Genomic DNA, 16190 nt, shown 5'->3' with positions numbered 1-16190 from the left:
CGAAACGGGCGATCGCGTCAAATGACAAATGTTTTGCCCGCAAAACGGGCGATCGCGTCAAATGACGTAGGAGGGTTCTTGAAACATAATACAGATAACGGATCGCTAGATAACACTTGTTTTTACTTTATATTTGTATTGTATTGAATTGTTTAATCGAATTTAGCTAGTAAACTGAGTGTTTTAAGCAGGTTTCATAGTCTAGAATGTTCAAGAACCTTCCTACGTGATTTGACGCGTCATTTGACGCGATCGCCCGTGTTGCGGGCAATTTTTTTTATCGTTTCGATTAAACAATTAAATACAATACAAATATAAAGTAAAAATAAGTGTTATCGCTATCTATCATAATACAGATAGCGATCCGCTATCTGTATTATGTTATTTCGTCGTTTGGAAACATGTTTTCTGCATCGCGTCGTCTGTTGCCGGGCAGGTTGTCAGGATGTAAACAAACGATGACGTAGGCCGGTACAATTTTCGCCCCCGGTACAATTTTAACGTGACAGCTCCGATGGGCTCACGCTTGGCCGTTTCAGATGGTAGCCGACTTTCCGCTCGCGCTGTCGGCTGGCCGCGCGGCTTCACGAGCGCGCGCATGTGTTCGACGAGCACGTAAGCGACAGTTCCACGGGAGTGCGCCCACTTGTCGTGCCGCCTGACAGAATGCTGCGTCTTCTCTGTCCGCTCGCCTCTCCATTGAGAATGTATTAGCAGGCACTACAAGGACTCCATGGCTGGCCATCAGACCACCGCCCCCCCCCCCCAAATGTTTTCTCAACGGATCTCCACGAATCGCAAAAGTGGTAAATTTTGTCTTCAAAACAGCGAATTTCGCCGAAAGGTGACTAGTTTACATGCCTGAAATGGACAAGAATCCTATATGGCGATTAACATTTATTTTGAGTCAGTTCTTAATGCCAAATAGTTTACCAAAATCTTGATTTAGATATACTCAATTAAGAGACATGATCAGATTTAAACTTTCCTTAAAAAAACAACCACATTATGGTTATAAGTTGACAGAAGTGGTCAAGTAGATTGGACTGTTACCACAGCCCAATGTTAAGTTTATAATTCAACAAGAATATTAATTGAACACTGAATCAGGCTGGCTGCAGTTCTGTGTAATACAAATGCTGCATTACATTCAGCATGGAAGAAACCACAACAAATTTAAGTTATCCCAACCATTTATTTCGGACAGATTTAATGTCAACCGAAAGGTGGACTCGCATAAAACTTTTGAACAAAAATAAAGCGTAGGAACATTAAGGGGCAGGACTGAACGATCTTAACCACAGGTGTTTTTTTTTTTATTAAATTCCATTTCAGAATATTTGTTTTGTTGATTGGAATGACCCATCAGCTCCTTCAGTTAGAGATTTCAAAAACCATTCCCCCTCCCGCCCTAGGAAGGAAGGGGGAAGGACGATGTAGGTGGTGAGGTATAATGCCAGGTTTACATGGCGAACAGGATGAGGAATGCCACCATCAGACAGAACAAGCCCATGGCCTCAGAGAGAGCGAATCCCAGGATGGCATAGGAGAAGAGCTGCTGCTTTAGGGAAGGGTTCCTTTGAGATAAAACAAAAACACCAAGTCAAACCATCATTAGAACCACCACCGTGCCAAAAAAAACAAAAAAAGACAACATACTGATGTTATGTCTTTACCTTGCATAGCCGATGATGAGGCTGCCGAAAACTGTCCCGATTCCGGCTCCTGACCCAGCCACACCAACTGTGGCAGCTCCAGCACCAATGAACTTGGCCGCTGTGTCGATGTCCCGGGAGACTGCGCTCGTCTGGATGGAGCGGGACAGAATGGCCGACCAGCTGACTGGCAACAGGGACTGGAAGAAAGAATGGAGTTAAAACAAGCGCCTCACATGGACGGAACAGAAAAAAATAGCTGCATCATGTCCTGGGTCTTTTTACGTCATGCTGCAAAATTGGGGTCCGAGCAGGCACTGCATTATTTAGGAGGTCTCCTTATATTGGTGGTGGCGTTGTATCGATGTACGGTATACCACAGATAGTAAATTCATACTGGACTGTCTTTGTACGGTATGTGTTGTGCTGTTTAAGGTTCCTCCAAAGGGATGTTGTAGTCTACGACATTTAGTAGCCAAGTGAGGAGGTTCTATGATAGATTAACGAAATGCATCAAGTTTATAAATGTAAAGCTATCGTCATAGCTTACAAGTTAAGGTGCCTTTACATTGAAGAGGATTGTTTAATTAATCAATACATCCATGTTTTATTGTCATTTTAGTTTACTAATTCAACTAAGTGGTTAATAATATACAAGTAATGTATAATTATTTCAAATTCAAAACAGAGGCAAGTACCAAACGGTGACCTTTGTGTACCGTCACAACCCTACTGCCTAGCACTGATGGATTCTTTAGAGGCCAGACAGGGCTGATACATCCTATGATTGGGACCAGATGGTGCTGGTAGTAGGGATCTGCCCGTAACATATTTTTGATTGAGATATATTAACCACCGTGTCACCAAGCACAACGGCCTGCTAAGTAAAAGATAGCAAAGAGCTCCATCTAGGCCTACAATAACTTATTAACTAAATACGAATTGAACAGGTGGCAAACGTCTTTACTATTTTGATGATTTCACTATTCAGTGAAGGACTAGTCCTTTCACACAATTTCAAAGGTTTGCACAATCCGCCCATAAGCTTTGTAATGATTGGAAGTATGCCTGCTCTCATAATTTGAAAGTCATGCTACATTAAGCTCTGCTATAACAGTATCTGACTCAGGACGGATTATTGGATCTGAAAACCACTTGATCTTCATGTAGCAATTCTACATGATGTTACAGCCTTGAATTATTAAAACACTTGAATGAAAGTCATAGCCGTTCATTAAAAAAGAAAAAAAATTCACATTCATTATAAGGAAGGGAGTTTCACGCCCCTAATTAGTGCTCCTAAAAGAGCTGCCACTGCTCTTGTATAATTATATGAGAAGTCCATCTTTTCTGGCTGTTCAGTCTTTATGCGGCGCTCACGATTCTACGAGATACATCTTATATGGTTGGCTACCTTGTATGAATCATCCTACAGAATAGAAGGGCTTTGAAAGTCATCTCATTGACAAACAAACTCAAGAATAAGCAATTCCATCAAAAAACTAAAGTGGATATCATTTTTGCCATAATTCCAATACACAATCACCACTAAAAGCCTGCATCACGTTCAGGGCAGGTACCCTTTCTCTAATCCTAAACAACCTTTAGCATGTATTCTACATGCAACATAACTGCCCTGGCATGGACGAAAACAGGAGATTATGGCATTTCGCAAGGCCTTCATGCCTATGAGTTCCTGTTTAAAAATAGTCTCTAGCAGTGGTTGTCAAACCATTTGGTTTGAGACCCCTTAAATGATGAAAATGGCCAACACTTGCGACCCTCTATACCTACCTATTTTAAGTAAAAGGAAGTGTTCAAGGAAAGAAGGGGGCGTGTTAGACCCACAGCAACTTCGTGCTATTTTTTTTGTACCGTCATTGTGTAAGAGCAACGTTATACAAAATGCCCCAAACACCATGAGTGTTATACTGAGGATCTTAACCCTCTCAAACGCCGCAGTTAATCACTGCCCACACAGATCTCCACACATGCCGGTGTCCCTCGGTCAAGATTATGCTAATACGCAAAGACTGGTACCCGAGTTCGAGCAGAGTTCCGTCAGGTTGTTTTTTTAAGTCGGCTTTTACTTCTGTCTTATTTAAGTAAGAGTGATCAAATTGCATAAATTATTATATAGACGGTCAGACGATACATGCACGTTTAACGCATTAACGTTGGCATCGTTATAAACCATCTCTGACGACTTTAATGAGATAAAGAACATTTCAAATCATAGTAGTCTAGAGGGCAAACATTATTAATGTGAAAGTCACCTGCTGCTCCACTGAACCTTCAGGTCGGTTAAAGATGGAGACAGAGACAGGCCGTGCGAGGACCCTGGACCCTCCACGCAGCTAAAAAAAAAAAGATAAACGGTCAGGTAAAAGAGGAACACAATTATAGAGAAAGGCTTATCGAAAAAATTAAGAAATTCTCCCTTGTAATGCATTATAACAAATCGTACAGCATCTATAAATGTTTCACAACACTGCAAAAGTCAGTTGACCTTCCTCATATTGTCTGAATGCATGTTTTTACATTTGAGAAAAGATACAAAATATACATTGAGATTTTAAACATTCTACATACCACAGCAGAGGAGGTGACAAACTTGGCGCAGGCGTACATGGCTGGAACCTGAGGGACAAAGTGAACATGTACAATACATGTTGAATACAAAGGCTTTGTATTCATCCCCAAGCCACCTTTTGATGGGCATGGGCTGTTAACTGTAGTTTCACGTGACCAGTTATTTGTGGAAACTAACAGGTGGCTGCATTGAAATCATTCAAGACCATCTGATTTGTTGAGGCAGTGGGCGTTGCCAGGTGCAACAGTGATAGGACAAATTGTTCTGATAAAAAACAATTGAGAAGTAGTTTAAATATCAGAATAATTACCATTAGTTTAGTAATTATGTGACGGAACAAAAAATAAAATGGTAAATAAAAACCTCTTCCACCAGGTTCCTAAATGCAGCATGGCCCGGTTCTCCAATACACTATGCAACTGAGCAATAACTAATAATACGATTGAGTGCCACCAAGGGTGCAACACTATGTCCGAGGTTAAAGGTAGTTGATTAATCTATAGAGAAGGATACCAATTCGTAGAGCCATGATTAGAAAAGCGACGCAGGATCAACAAAGTTCACCAACTAGGCTGGACATTTAATCTAATCCACTTGGAGGAAAGGGTAACCATTGAATCGCTTCTACATTTAGCGTAGTGTAAAATACGATTCGTGGTTGAATGAAAGTAGTGCACCAACTCTTGACAGCAACTACAGCTAAAGCCTATTTGTGCAGTACGACGTTTATGATATATCGAGTAACATTTGATCGTAGATTGTATGAAGCTCGCTAACCCTTTTGCACATGCATGAAGAATGTTTTCCAAAAGCCCGTTAGCTCACGTTACTGACCAGATAGCAGTGTCCTCCAAGACTAGGTACGATATCCAGTTAAGCTACAATGCTAAGCTAACTACACCTAGCCTTGAAGGTCAAAAAAGACCACAGATGAACAGACGGGCCTGATCAAGGTTGAAAACAATGGTAGTTTAAGAATAAACCTTAATTTAAGAGACCAGATTGTTTGAAAGTCCAACACTGAAGTCCTTGCTGCGGCGAGGTTTGGTAATATTAACGTTAGGCCCAGAAATGAGCAAGTCAGACATTTTACATCCAAGTGTCATTTAAGCTCGTTCGCGCTGGACCGTCTTGATCAAGTAGCCTTCCGGCCCACACCATGCATGGACAACATCAAAGCCTGCAAGGTTATCAATGTCCATTATGCCGGTTAGTTTCGTGAGTACGTACACAATAATGTTAAGATCGCATACAAATTAGACAGTCCTTCTGAGGGATCAAATCATTGAATGGCCGATCAGGCGAGCTAGTACAGGTTAGCAATGACAGCTACGAAAGAACGAAATAATGTCAACGTATCACCAATAAGGAGTTACACTCGGAGCTATAAAGTTACACATTAAAACAAGAAGATGGTCTAAAGAAGTTGAGTTTACCGATTTGTTCGATTTCTAGGAGGGTCCGGTAATTTCTGTTAAGTTGCGCAGTGGCAGTCAATGAATGTAGGATAAGACACACTGTCACCTTGCCATTTATAAGCTAAGCTTCTACGTCCTGTGCATCCATTGGTTGAACGTAAACGTCACTCAACAAAAATCGGCACGTCCACCAGGCGGTTCTCATACTAACCTATCAAGTGTGGTTTAGTTGAGCTACGTCCCTTTCGACTGCTACTAGTTTATTTTAGGGTAAAACCGAATGATATTATTGGTCAGTATAACAAGGGTATATATTTTGTACCCGCCCTGGTGCCCTTTCAATTCACATCCAGTGTCCTCCATGTCTATTGGGTGACCTAAAGGAAGTCCCGCCTACAACCTTCAAACAGAAAAATGTGGATCTTTCAGTTCACACATCTATGGCGCACGCACGCACCCCCCCCCCCCCCACACACACACACACACACGCACGCACGCACGCACGCACGCACGCACGCACGCACACACACACACACACACACACACACACACACACACACACACACACACACACACACGTTATAATAAGTGGTTCTAATGGTTCAATAAAAAATGGTTACATCTGAATAATATATTTCCATTAAAAAGACTGTTTGCAAGTAAGCGTTTGGGTGTGCGTTTGTCTGCGTGTTTTTGTTTGATAACCAGCAGAGGGCACTCTCTTTCCATCCAGAGACAGGACTCTGAAACTCTGGGCTTTTTCGTCTGTATCTAAACCAAATAACAACAAGTATCCGAAACATCCATCAATAACATTTATTCGACGGACTGCATACAGACGGCTAAACGGCGAACACATGGGAAGTACAGCATTATAATATGTGCAACCATTCACGGTGCATGATTTACAGCAGTGGGAAAGTCACTTGTAATAATATATCTTAGATTTGGAAGCTGAGGGATGGGGATCTCCCTGGCTGACGCTTGTTTTTCCAACAGTTGTGCTATTTGGTTGCAGCTAATCCAGAGTAGAGCGTAACAAGATAGCTGCACCAATGTAACCAAAGATTGACGTTTGTTTGGCGGTATGGAATTCGTCTTCCACATTCTCGTATGTCAGCAGCCTTACTGGCGTCCGTTACCTTGGCTACCAGGTGTTTCGGTGGTGTTCAAAATAGCTCGAATTAAACTTGTTCACAACGCACGAAATAACAGTAAGTTGGTTTTTTATCCTATTTTGAGGCGGAACAAGGCTAACTTTAGGCAAATTAGAGACGTAGTCTGAGACTCAGGCTAAATGTATTGAGTTTTTAAGGACGTCGGCATAAACTAATTTAAACATAGTCGGTTCAAACTCGTTAGGGAACCAAGAATTATCAAAATAAAAGGTGAGCATGTTTTCCTTTTTTACGAGTCTCTTTAGCTATTGGTGCAATGCGGAGAGTAGGCCTATTTTCTGTATTTATAATTGCCACATGTATCGCGTTATGTCGGCCTAGTGTTACTAAAATATATTTTAATAGAGAATGGATATTCGTGTTGGACGAGAAATGGGCAACCTTTGCCAGTGTATGATTAACCGTCCATCGTGATATTGGAATTAAGTAGAATAAATTTCTCCTGCGGAGCGAGAAGGGAGTTGGACCCACTTTTGTTTGTGTGTGTGTGTGTGTGTGTGTGTGTGTGTGTGTGTGTGTGTGTGTGTGTGTGTGTGTGTGTGTGTGTGTATGTGTGTGTGTGTGTGTGTAGCCTAATCATGCAAATTGATTATGATTTACGAATCACAAATGTATGACATTGAATTGAACCACCACCACCAAAAGTTATCAAAGGGACTACGTTGAGAATTTCGACATTCATTAACCATTTTCAAGTGCCAATTAACAGGTTGTAATATAACCTAAAAAAAAGTTGACCTTGCCTATGCCAACCGTAGAGCAGCCTGAGCTGATTTCGATTCTCTTTGAACCGGGACGTTTTTTCCTGTAAAAACGCGCAGAAAATGGTTAGAATGACTGTTGTTGAATTACTTTTAGTTTGTAAACCGTTTTTTATTATTTTTATTAATATACACATTAGAAATACATTAGGGTATTATCGATACTTTACTTTAAATTATTCTTCCGAAACTTCCCTACTCAACTCAAATTCATCTGCTTCAAACTTAATGCTAGAATAATTACAACTGTACTATCTTACTATCCAATATTATGTACTGTCTCAAATCCTGCATGTTTTATATTATTTCAACTTTAAAAGTTCTAGAATTGATAGTGTACAAAATGTTAACTATCAAAATCTATAAAATGTCACTGCTCCTCGAATATTTAGACCCCTAGACATAGCCTATTGAAAAATATTGCAGTGACAATCTAAATTCTTTAAGCAATGGTGTTTTATACTTTGACCGGACATAACTTTCAACATCTTTCTTATCTTTAAACAGTTTGAAAACATATACAGATACATTGATTCAGCTGGAATTCGAAAACTATGATTAAAAAGATGTGTTGAGCTGAGAGTTCTGGGATAAGGGGGGCCTTTTTATCCCAATGGTTAAGCGCCATTGCAACTATGTGATGCTTTTTTAGTACGTCTTTGTGTATGAGCGTTATAATAAGTGATGTTGTATCTAAAATGTGCAGACAGTTGTATTGTAAGTAAGTGTCAGAGAAGCTTTACTTTGACGTGGACAAAATAAACCTCTGCTCAGAATGAGCTCCACACATCCACACACACGTGGCGTTATACTATGAGTGTCTGAGAAGAATAACCCACTCTCGGACACTGCCCTCCCCAATAACCACTGGCCAGACTAAGCTCCATGAATCCACACACACTGTGGCGTTATTGTAAGGGTCTGAGAAGCTTAACCCTCTCTTGGGCGCACCTGATATAGCTAATGAGGACTATCTTGCTTCCTTTCACCAAAATATATTTTTTACATATAAAATAAATACAAGTTTAGAACCCATACAAAAAAAGTTTTTTTTACTCACTTTCTATTCCAAGTGTAAAATATTGTGGTTTGCGGATGGGAGGGATTATGATAAATGATGTGCATTCTACAATCTCAAGTCTACAATCCCTTCTGAGAAAGTTTGTATCTGAAATCAAACTGTTGCTATACAACTGCACACCCTCATATTAAAGCAACCTTTTTTCATGTGCTGCAGGGCAAGTAAACATGAGCTTGTAGCACCGGCTGTTGTCAAGATGAATGATCAAAATGTATAACAGATAGAGATAAGTATAGGTCTATGAATGCAGTTGACCCCTTTGGATGCAATAAGAGGACAGTGTTTAGAAACGTGAATAGGCTTTTACCTCCGTCATGTCCTACAACATGTACAGTAACCGTCGGTGACCATGAAAAAGATCCTCAAATGTGATTGGTTAAACTGATATATTCATAGGCTACGGTCGTCAAAAATCAACCTAGGAGAAAAATGTATGTTTTTGCAATACTACATTGAGGCGTATAGGATACTGTCCCATTGACTAAATATTGCTTTAAATGTATAAGGATCTTAACGTATAAGCTATGATCTATGCTTTTACATTAACAGACAAAGTAACTCAATACAAATCATAGATCTATCAATGAACCTCAACCATCCAGAACACTAGCAACTGTGAATAACCCCCTAGCAACCATCGAGAACACCCAAAAAGCAGCATAACAGTCACTATAAAACCACAGCACTATACTACGTCACTCTTCTGTACATTTCCAATACACCAGGTACATTTTTTTTTGGCACAATACAATTTCTTCTGAAGTTGTACATTTTCTTGTGTATGATTGCTATTGTTTTAAACCAGGGGGCCGCTGCTCTGAATGCAAAGGCTTGTGGAGGCTGCAGTTCACTTATTGGTCAAAGGGGTCAGTAATGAGAAGGAATTTCTGTCTCTTTAAATATGAAAATATAATTGTATCATTGCAGAAAAAACGGAATCCACAACCATTCCATAGATATATCGGTAAACACGCGTTTGCACTGCTGTTAGCAATTCGAAGTGCAATTTTTTACTTGATTATTTCAAAGGCTTGGCAAATGAGCCAATTTCCTATAGTCTTAGCAATACTTAAGCCAATTATCTCCACCCAGGATGAGGCCTCCTGAAGAAGGAAAGTCCAAGTCCTCAGCCTGCACCAAAGTTGGGTCCCTAGACAAAGAGATGACTCCCCTGGATGACCTCCCATCACAAACAAAGAACAAGAAGAGGAAAAAGAGGTAGATGGATGGATACAATAGAAACTAGTTTCCTATTGCTGTTTCCTCCTGGAGTTTTTATTTTTGGAGGCTTTCAGATAGCGTACTTGTGTATTTGATTACTGATGCCATGTCAAGGCATCTGATAACAGACTGAAACAGGGTATTGGTGTCGATGCAACACTACTCCTGTATGCTGTCATCGTGTTGCTGAAGAAGCAAAACTGCTCCATTAGTTGCACTGTTACAGATGTATACATGTAGCTCTCTTTTAAAGTAAAATGATAGAAAAAAAGCATGGATGCAAAATGTATTATTTTTTTTTTTTAAATCACACACATGTATGGGTGCACAAACAAACTCACCTCCTCCCTATCTCTCTCTCTCTCTCTCTCTCGTTCTATCTCTCTCTCGCTTACTGTTTCTCTCTCTCACTATATCCCTCTTTCGCTCACTGTCCCACCCTCTCTCGTTCTTGCGCGCTGTCTCTCCCTTTCTTCCTAACTCCCTCTCTCTCTGTCTCTTACACCCATGTTTGTGTGTGTATACATGCATCTGTGGTTGTGAGGCAGTTTAACAAGCAATCGCTTTACTGCTTTGTGTGGTGCACACCTACTTTTATTGCTCTAGACCACAGTGAGAGAGTACGATGGCGACACACATACACTCACTCAGACACACACATTCACACACAGATGGGGGAATGGAGTGAGAGTGAAATGGAATGAGACAGAAGGGAAGTGACGCAGAGAAAGGCTCAAAATTTTAATTGAAGTCATGGTTGTGTGACCTAAGAAGGAATCCATTCTCCTGTCTGTGTGTGTGTGTGTGTGTGTGTGTGTGTGTGTGTGTGTGTGTGTGTGTGTGTGTGTGTGTGTGTGTGTGTGTGTGTGTGTGTGTGTGTGTGTGTGTGTGTGTGTGTGTGTGTGTGTGTTTGTGTGTGTGTGCACAGCCACTTGTCGTCAGCTGTACCGTACGTAGTTTACCGTGTTTTTCATTAGGGTGATGGTAATCTGGGATGAGTGCAGCACTGAATGGAGATTTAGATCTGTCATCACTACAATCATAAACAAGTTGCATGTGTAGAACCTTGGCTCAATAAGTCTGTGTGCGTGTGTGTGTGTGTGTGTGTGTGTGTGTGTGTGTGTGTGTGTGTGTGTGTGTGTGTGTGTGTGTGCGTGCGTGTGTGTGTGTGTGTGTTTAAGCTTCAGATTGCCAAGATATCTGCTTTGGATAAAAAAATCTTCTTACCCCGAGTCAGTTTACATTGGTCCTATTAATTTGTAGACATGAGTGGATTTTTTGTTTCAGCAGTTGAATGTGTGCAGGTTTTTTTAATCATACCCCTCGCATGTCTTGTAAATTTGGATGCCACATGGATGAAAAGAATAGTACATAAATACATAATTGAAAGCACATCAAAAAGTGTATCGTTCCATATCAGAAAGAACTACAACCCAGTGGTGACCATAGATACTGCTGTTTTTGCGAAACTCAAGTTTGCACTGTAGTAAACAATTGACCACAGCAGGTGGCAGTACCTACACTCGGATAAAGAGCCCCTTCCTAAGAGGACACAGGCATTTCCAAAGGGAGATTTAGCCTATATCGCTTAAGATTCCATGCAGACCAATGCAACTGCTTCATGCACAAAAAGATCATCAGACAAATGCAAAAATAAAAGCGTACTTAGTGGCTGATTAAACTGAGCTGCCACTGCTGCCTGACCCACACACACACACACACACACACACACACACACACACACACACACACACACACACACACACACACACACACACACACACACACACACACACACACACACACACACACACACACACACACACAGACACACACACAGACAGACGCAAACACACACCGCAGTATATACAGTCAGTTGTGGTTTTTTCCTCTGGTCTGGTGGTCTTCTTTCTGTCTTGTTTTCCAGATGACTCTCTATCAACATGGTGAACTGCAGGTACGAAAGTGGTGAGTAACTTTGTGTGTTTTTTTTTAATCTGCAGTAGATTGGCACCAATACACACACCCCCAGCCAAAGCAAACTAGAACCCTCTACTGCACCGGTTTCAGTTTTAGCTACAGCCCAGCTCCCAGCCTATGGCCTGTGAAAACCTTGGATCCTTTTATTTTTGGCCCACTGACTGCTCCGATTCAACTAGGGGAATACAAAGCAAATTTAACACCCAACTAAGAATGGCAGGTGGCTAACCTGGATGACTCTATCATGTAATTTAATTTATATTTTTCTTAACTTACTATCGATTACAGTTGGTCTCATGTTGTCTTGTTACCTATTGAGGTACTCACTGACTGCTCTCTGAGCGTTCGGCTGTTTCAGTTAGTGACCATATAGGTAGTTGGTTGAGTGGCTGTTTAGTGGCCTGACAGTTGGCAACACGCTGGCCGGCCGTTTTTAGCTTGTGTTAAGAGTCTGGGCAGGCTTTGCGATGTCGAGCTAAAAGGTATTCTTTATTAGCCTATAAAAGACAACCGCTCGGCTGGCAGGCCCCTGTAGTCTACCCCTGTGTCCGTGTGTGTGTGTGTTTGTCTGTGTGTGTGTATGTGTGTGGGCGGGGGGGGGGGGGGGGGTGCGTGCTCTGGGCCAGCGGGTTTGTGTGTCTGTCTGCCTGAATGAGAGGAAAACAAAAATACGGTAGTATCGGGAGAGCTCTACCACACACACTCACACAGACATACACACCCAAACACACACACACACACACACACACACACACACACACACACACACACACACACACACACACACACACACACACACACACACACACACACACACACACACACACACACACACACACACACACACACCAGGATCCCTTCCAGTGATCATAAATCAGTAGGGCTGCTGTGGCAGAGTGTCTAGTCTAGTTGTATTGATTGGGGTTTAAATAAATCACTAGATTAGTGACAACGGCCGGTGTCAGTTCCTCTTCTGCTTTCACCACAAATCAGCAATAATGCAGATAGTGGTTAGATATTTACTGTAAACTATGTCTGGTTTGCAAAACATTATTATTTACAAATATGTAAATATTTGCCGTATATGTGATTGTTTGGTAGCCATGTAAGAGTCCGTGGCTTGTGAGATTGCAGATTCTGTGTTAAATTGCAAAAGCTTAGTGTGTTGTTCTCTGAAATTATAAGTTTTGAAAATGATGCAATGTTGCAAATATTACTTTACTGTCCTGCTCAAGTCTAGTATGCATGGACATCTTTCATTGTTATTTTGGGAGCTTAATTTGTATATGCACGAATAACTATAAATTGGGAATGGGTGAACAGGTTGAAATGTTACTTTCCTTCTACTTTAAATGTATTCATGACTATAACTAATCTTAGTTTATTCTTGTTATTTTCTCAAACGACAGAGCTCGCTCTCACGGTACGGCCACACCAAACGCGTTACTCGCGTTAGGGGCGTCCAAACTCGGCATTTTTGCATAGGGAACCATTGGTATAGGCGCGTAGACGCGTTACATGCGATGAAGCGTCGCGATAGGGGCAACGCCCGGAGTTCAGAAATCTGAACTTTCAACGCTCCAACGCGTGGCGCTTAGCCGCGATAGCCAATCAGCGTGGAGCTTGACCCGACATCACTGGCAGAGAGTAGTGAGCTTGGACAGAAGCATACGGCCGACATCTTTCTTTATTCTGGGTGGAAATAGTAACATAGTTACGCTGTTAAATGCGTTTATGGAAACATTTTTAGCGAGAAATGTGCATTTTGTTCGCTCAGTGAATGTGAAGGATGTTTGATTTGATAGTTATGACGAAGAGGGAACGCTCCGTTCACTTGCATGGACAGAGTGTCTGGATGCTAAGCAACCTCAACGTCTTGGCGGACTATTTCTCTGCTGATCAACACTACGAATGGTGGAAACACACCAGACACACCATGTGAAGTTATTTAACCCGATTATTGTTATTTATATCAGAGATTATTTAATCTAACCCGATCTAAACTCTATCACCCAAACACGGCGGCGTTTTTGGGTTCCTACCTCGGACTCCAGCGCAGCCATGGCCGACAACTATCTTTATTCTGGGTGGAAATAGTAACATAGTTACGCCATTAAATGCGTTTATGGAAACATTTTTAGCGAGAAATGTGCATTTTACTTTCATAATGTTCGCTCGGTGAATGTGAAGGATGTTTGGTTTGATAGTTATGACGAAGAGGGAACGCTCCGTTCACTTGCATGGACTGAGTGTCTGGATGCTAAGCAACCTCAACGTCTTGGCGGACTATTTCTCTGCTGATCAACACTACGAATGCTGGAAACACACCAGACACACCATGTGAAGTTATTTAACCCGATTATTGTTATCTATATCAGAGATTATTTAATCTAACCCGATCTAAACTCTATCACCCAAACACGGCGGCGTTTGGGGTTCCTACCTCGGACTCCAGCGCAGCCACGGCCGACAACTATCTTTATTCTGGGTGGAAATAGTAACATAGTTACGCCATTAAATGCGTTTATGGAAACATTTTTAGCGAGAAATGTGCATTTTACTTTCATAATGTTCGCTCAGTGAATGTGAAGGATGTTTGGTTTGATAGTTATGACGAAGAGGGAACGCTCCGTTCACTTGCATGGACTGAGTGTCTGGATGCTAAGCAACCTCAACGTCTTGGCGGACTATTTCTCTGCTGATCAACACTACGAATGCTGGAAACACACCAGACACACCATGTGAAGTTATTTAACCCGATTATTGTTATTTATATCAGAGATTATTTAATCTAACCCGATCTAAACTCTATCACCCAAACACGGCGGCGTTTGGGGTTCCTACCTCGGACTCCAGCGCAGCCACGGCCGACAACTATCTTTATTCTGGGTGGAAATAGTAACATAGTTACGCCATTAAATGCGTTTATGGAAACATTTTTTGCGAGAAATGTGCATTTTACTTTCATAATGTTCGCTCTGTGAATGTGAAGGATGTTTGGTTTGATAGTTATGACGAAGAGGGAACGCTCTGTTCACTTGCATGGATATGGTCTCATCTAGCTGCGTTGGCGCATTGACGCGTTGGAAGCGTTGAACCACCACACAATGATCAAGCGTCAGGTTAGGCGCGTTACTCGCGTTATCCAACGCGAGTAACGCGTTTGGTGTGGCCGCACCGTCAGTGCTCTGAATGCAAAAGCTTGCGCAAACTCCAGTTCACTCACCGGCCAAAGGGGCCAGTAATGAGAAGGAACTCCTGGTTCTACGCAGTACATTAAAAAACAAAACTATAAAGGCCTGATTCAGCAGTTGAATCAGTTCAAAATACATATTATCTTTCAAATAGCATTCTATTCACTTCCAAATTATGCTAGTGTTGAGATTCAGATTCAGCCAAAGTCTTCATTCCAATATTCACAAGCAACAAGCCACACTTTCAGCCACAATTGGTTTCCTGTCTGGACTGGTTTAAAGTTGCCTGTGGTGTGCAGTTGAGTGTTGATTGCACATCATTGGCTCGATAAAACATGTTTAATAAAAATGTGACCCATACCCCGCAAACTCAAACTGATGGCTGTTACACTAGTGAATAAAAAGTACACAAGTTTTCACTGGAGTTTTGTTTTAAGTGCAGCGATTTAATAAACAATAAAGGTTTCTATGTCTGATTGACTAGATGATGGACATGTTGTGGATCAATTGCATGATTTTATGGAATTGTCTATTGGACAATGCCTTCTACAAATACTTGTTTGCAAATACTGATAAAAGTGTGTTTTTGTGTGTGTTAATGTGTGTGTGTGTGTGTGTGTGTGACAGTGCGTCGCACATCGTACCGTTTTGGCCTGCGAGAATCGTTGGAGGGCGAAGACTTTAACCTGTACTGGACTGACACCAGCGTCACGCTGGACAGACTGGTCGGCATCAAACCCTACCAGGTAACAGACAGGATTTCCTTGTCCAGTGGGGGTAAGCGCCCCCTGACTCCAGGATGACAAGGGCAACGAAAGAATTAAGGAGCCCCAGAGGCCACTGGCCCATGGCCTCTCTATTTTCGTGCCTGCTGCATGTCATATTTATCTTTCATACATACCCAAGGGCCTACGTAGTGAATAGAAAACTCACCCACGGCCGTGATATATTTTCTTAGTGTTCTCTGCAGCCCCAATGATATAAAAATGAGCTGATATAAAGTCTAGCCAATTTAACCACATGTTTTTAAGATGGCCAGTGATATATCTTTCTTTGCTATTGTAGATTTGTCGTATCTTATCAAATATAAATTTTTGCTACGCGTAATT

At 41.6% G+C, this 16190-nt stretch overlaps 2 protein-coding genes across 8 annotated transcripts in view; one reads left to right on the top strand and one right to left on the bottom strand.

Moving 5' to 3' along the window:
* Nucleotides 1-1175: 1175 nt before the first annotated feature.
* atp5mc1 (ATP synthase membrane subunit c locus 1) lies at nucleotides 1176-5826 on the bottom strand. Of its 2 annotated transcripts, none has more exons than XM_060073187.1 (5): nucleotides 5685-5826; nucleotides 4248-4295; nucleotides 3932-4012; nucleotides 1677-1855; nucleotides 1176-1577 (listed from the first exon to the last, which is right to left on the bottom strand). In XM_060073187.1, exons 2-5 carry the CDS (start codon nucleotides 4284-4286, stop codon nucleotides 1463-1465), a joined length of 414 nt encoding a protein of 137 aa, XP_059929170.1. In that variant the 5' UTR covers nucleotides 4287-4295; nucleotides 5685-5826; the 3' UTR covers nucleotides 1176-1462. The 2 variants fall into 2 exon arrangements, with proteins under 2 accessions (XP_059929170.1, XP_059929161.1); XM_060073178.1 differs by lacking the exon at nucleotides 5685-5826 and adding an exon at nucleotides 5376-5465.
* A 563-nt stretch (nucleotides 5827-6389) lies between these two features.
* Nucleotides 6390-16190, top strand: part of ttll6 (tubulin tyrosine ligase-like family, member 6) — a 63180-nt gene continuing 53379 nt past the window's right edge. For 2 of the 6 annotated variants that reach the window (XM_060072681.1, XM_060072648.1), the window contains exons 1-3: nucleotides 6390-9904; nucleotides 11838-11875; nucleotides 15709-15827. In XM_060072681.1, the coding sequence (XP_059928664.1) occupies nucleotides 9780-9904; nucleotides 11838-11875; nucleotides 15709-15827 (282 nt within the window). In that variant the 5' untranslated portion in view covers nucleotides 6390-9779. Of the gene's footprint in view, nucleotides 9905-11834; nucleotides 11876-15708; nucleotides 15828-16190 lie in introns of all 6 variants that reach the window. The other 4 variants (XM_060072672.1, XM_060072663.1, XM_060072654.1 and 1 more) reach the window with 4 other exon arrangements.

The sequence above is a fragment of the Gadus macrocephalus genome, chromosome 2 (assembly GCF_031168955.1).
Source record: "Gadus macrocephalus chromosome 2, ASM3116895v1".
NCBI lineage: Eukaryota > Metazoa > Chordata > Actinopteri > Gadiformes > Gadidae > Gadus > Gadus macrocephalus.
Note: the sequence above shows the minus strand (reverse complement) of the source record. Positions and strands in the feature narration are given on the sequence as shown.

Coding starts and splice junctions, on each gene's coding strand:
- atp5mc1 (XM_060073178.1), bottom strand. CDS start 5,450: ATGGACATTGATAACCTTGCAGGCTTTGATGTTGTCCATGCATGGTGT. Junction 1,856..3,931: donor AAGGTTCAGTGGAGCAGCAG/GTGACTTTCACA, acceptor TCTTTCTTCCAG/TCCCTGTTGCCAGTCAGCTG. Junction 1,578..1,676: donor CTCATCATCGGCTATGCAAG/GTAAAGACATAA, acceptor TTTATCTCAAAG/GAACCCTTCCCTAAAGCAGC.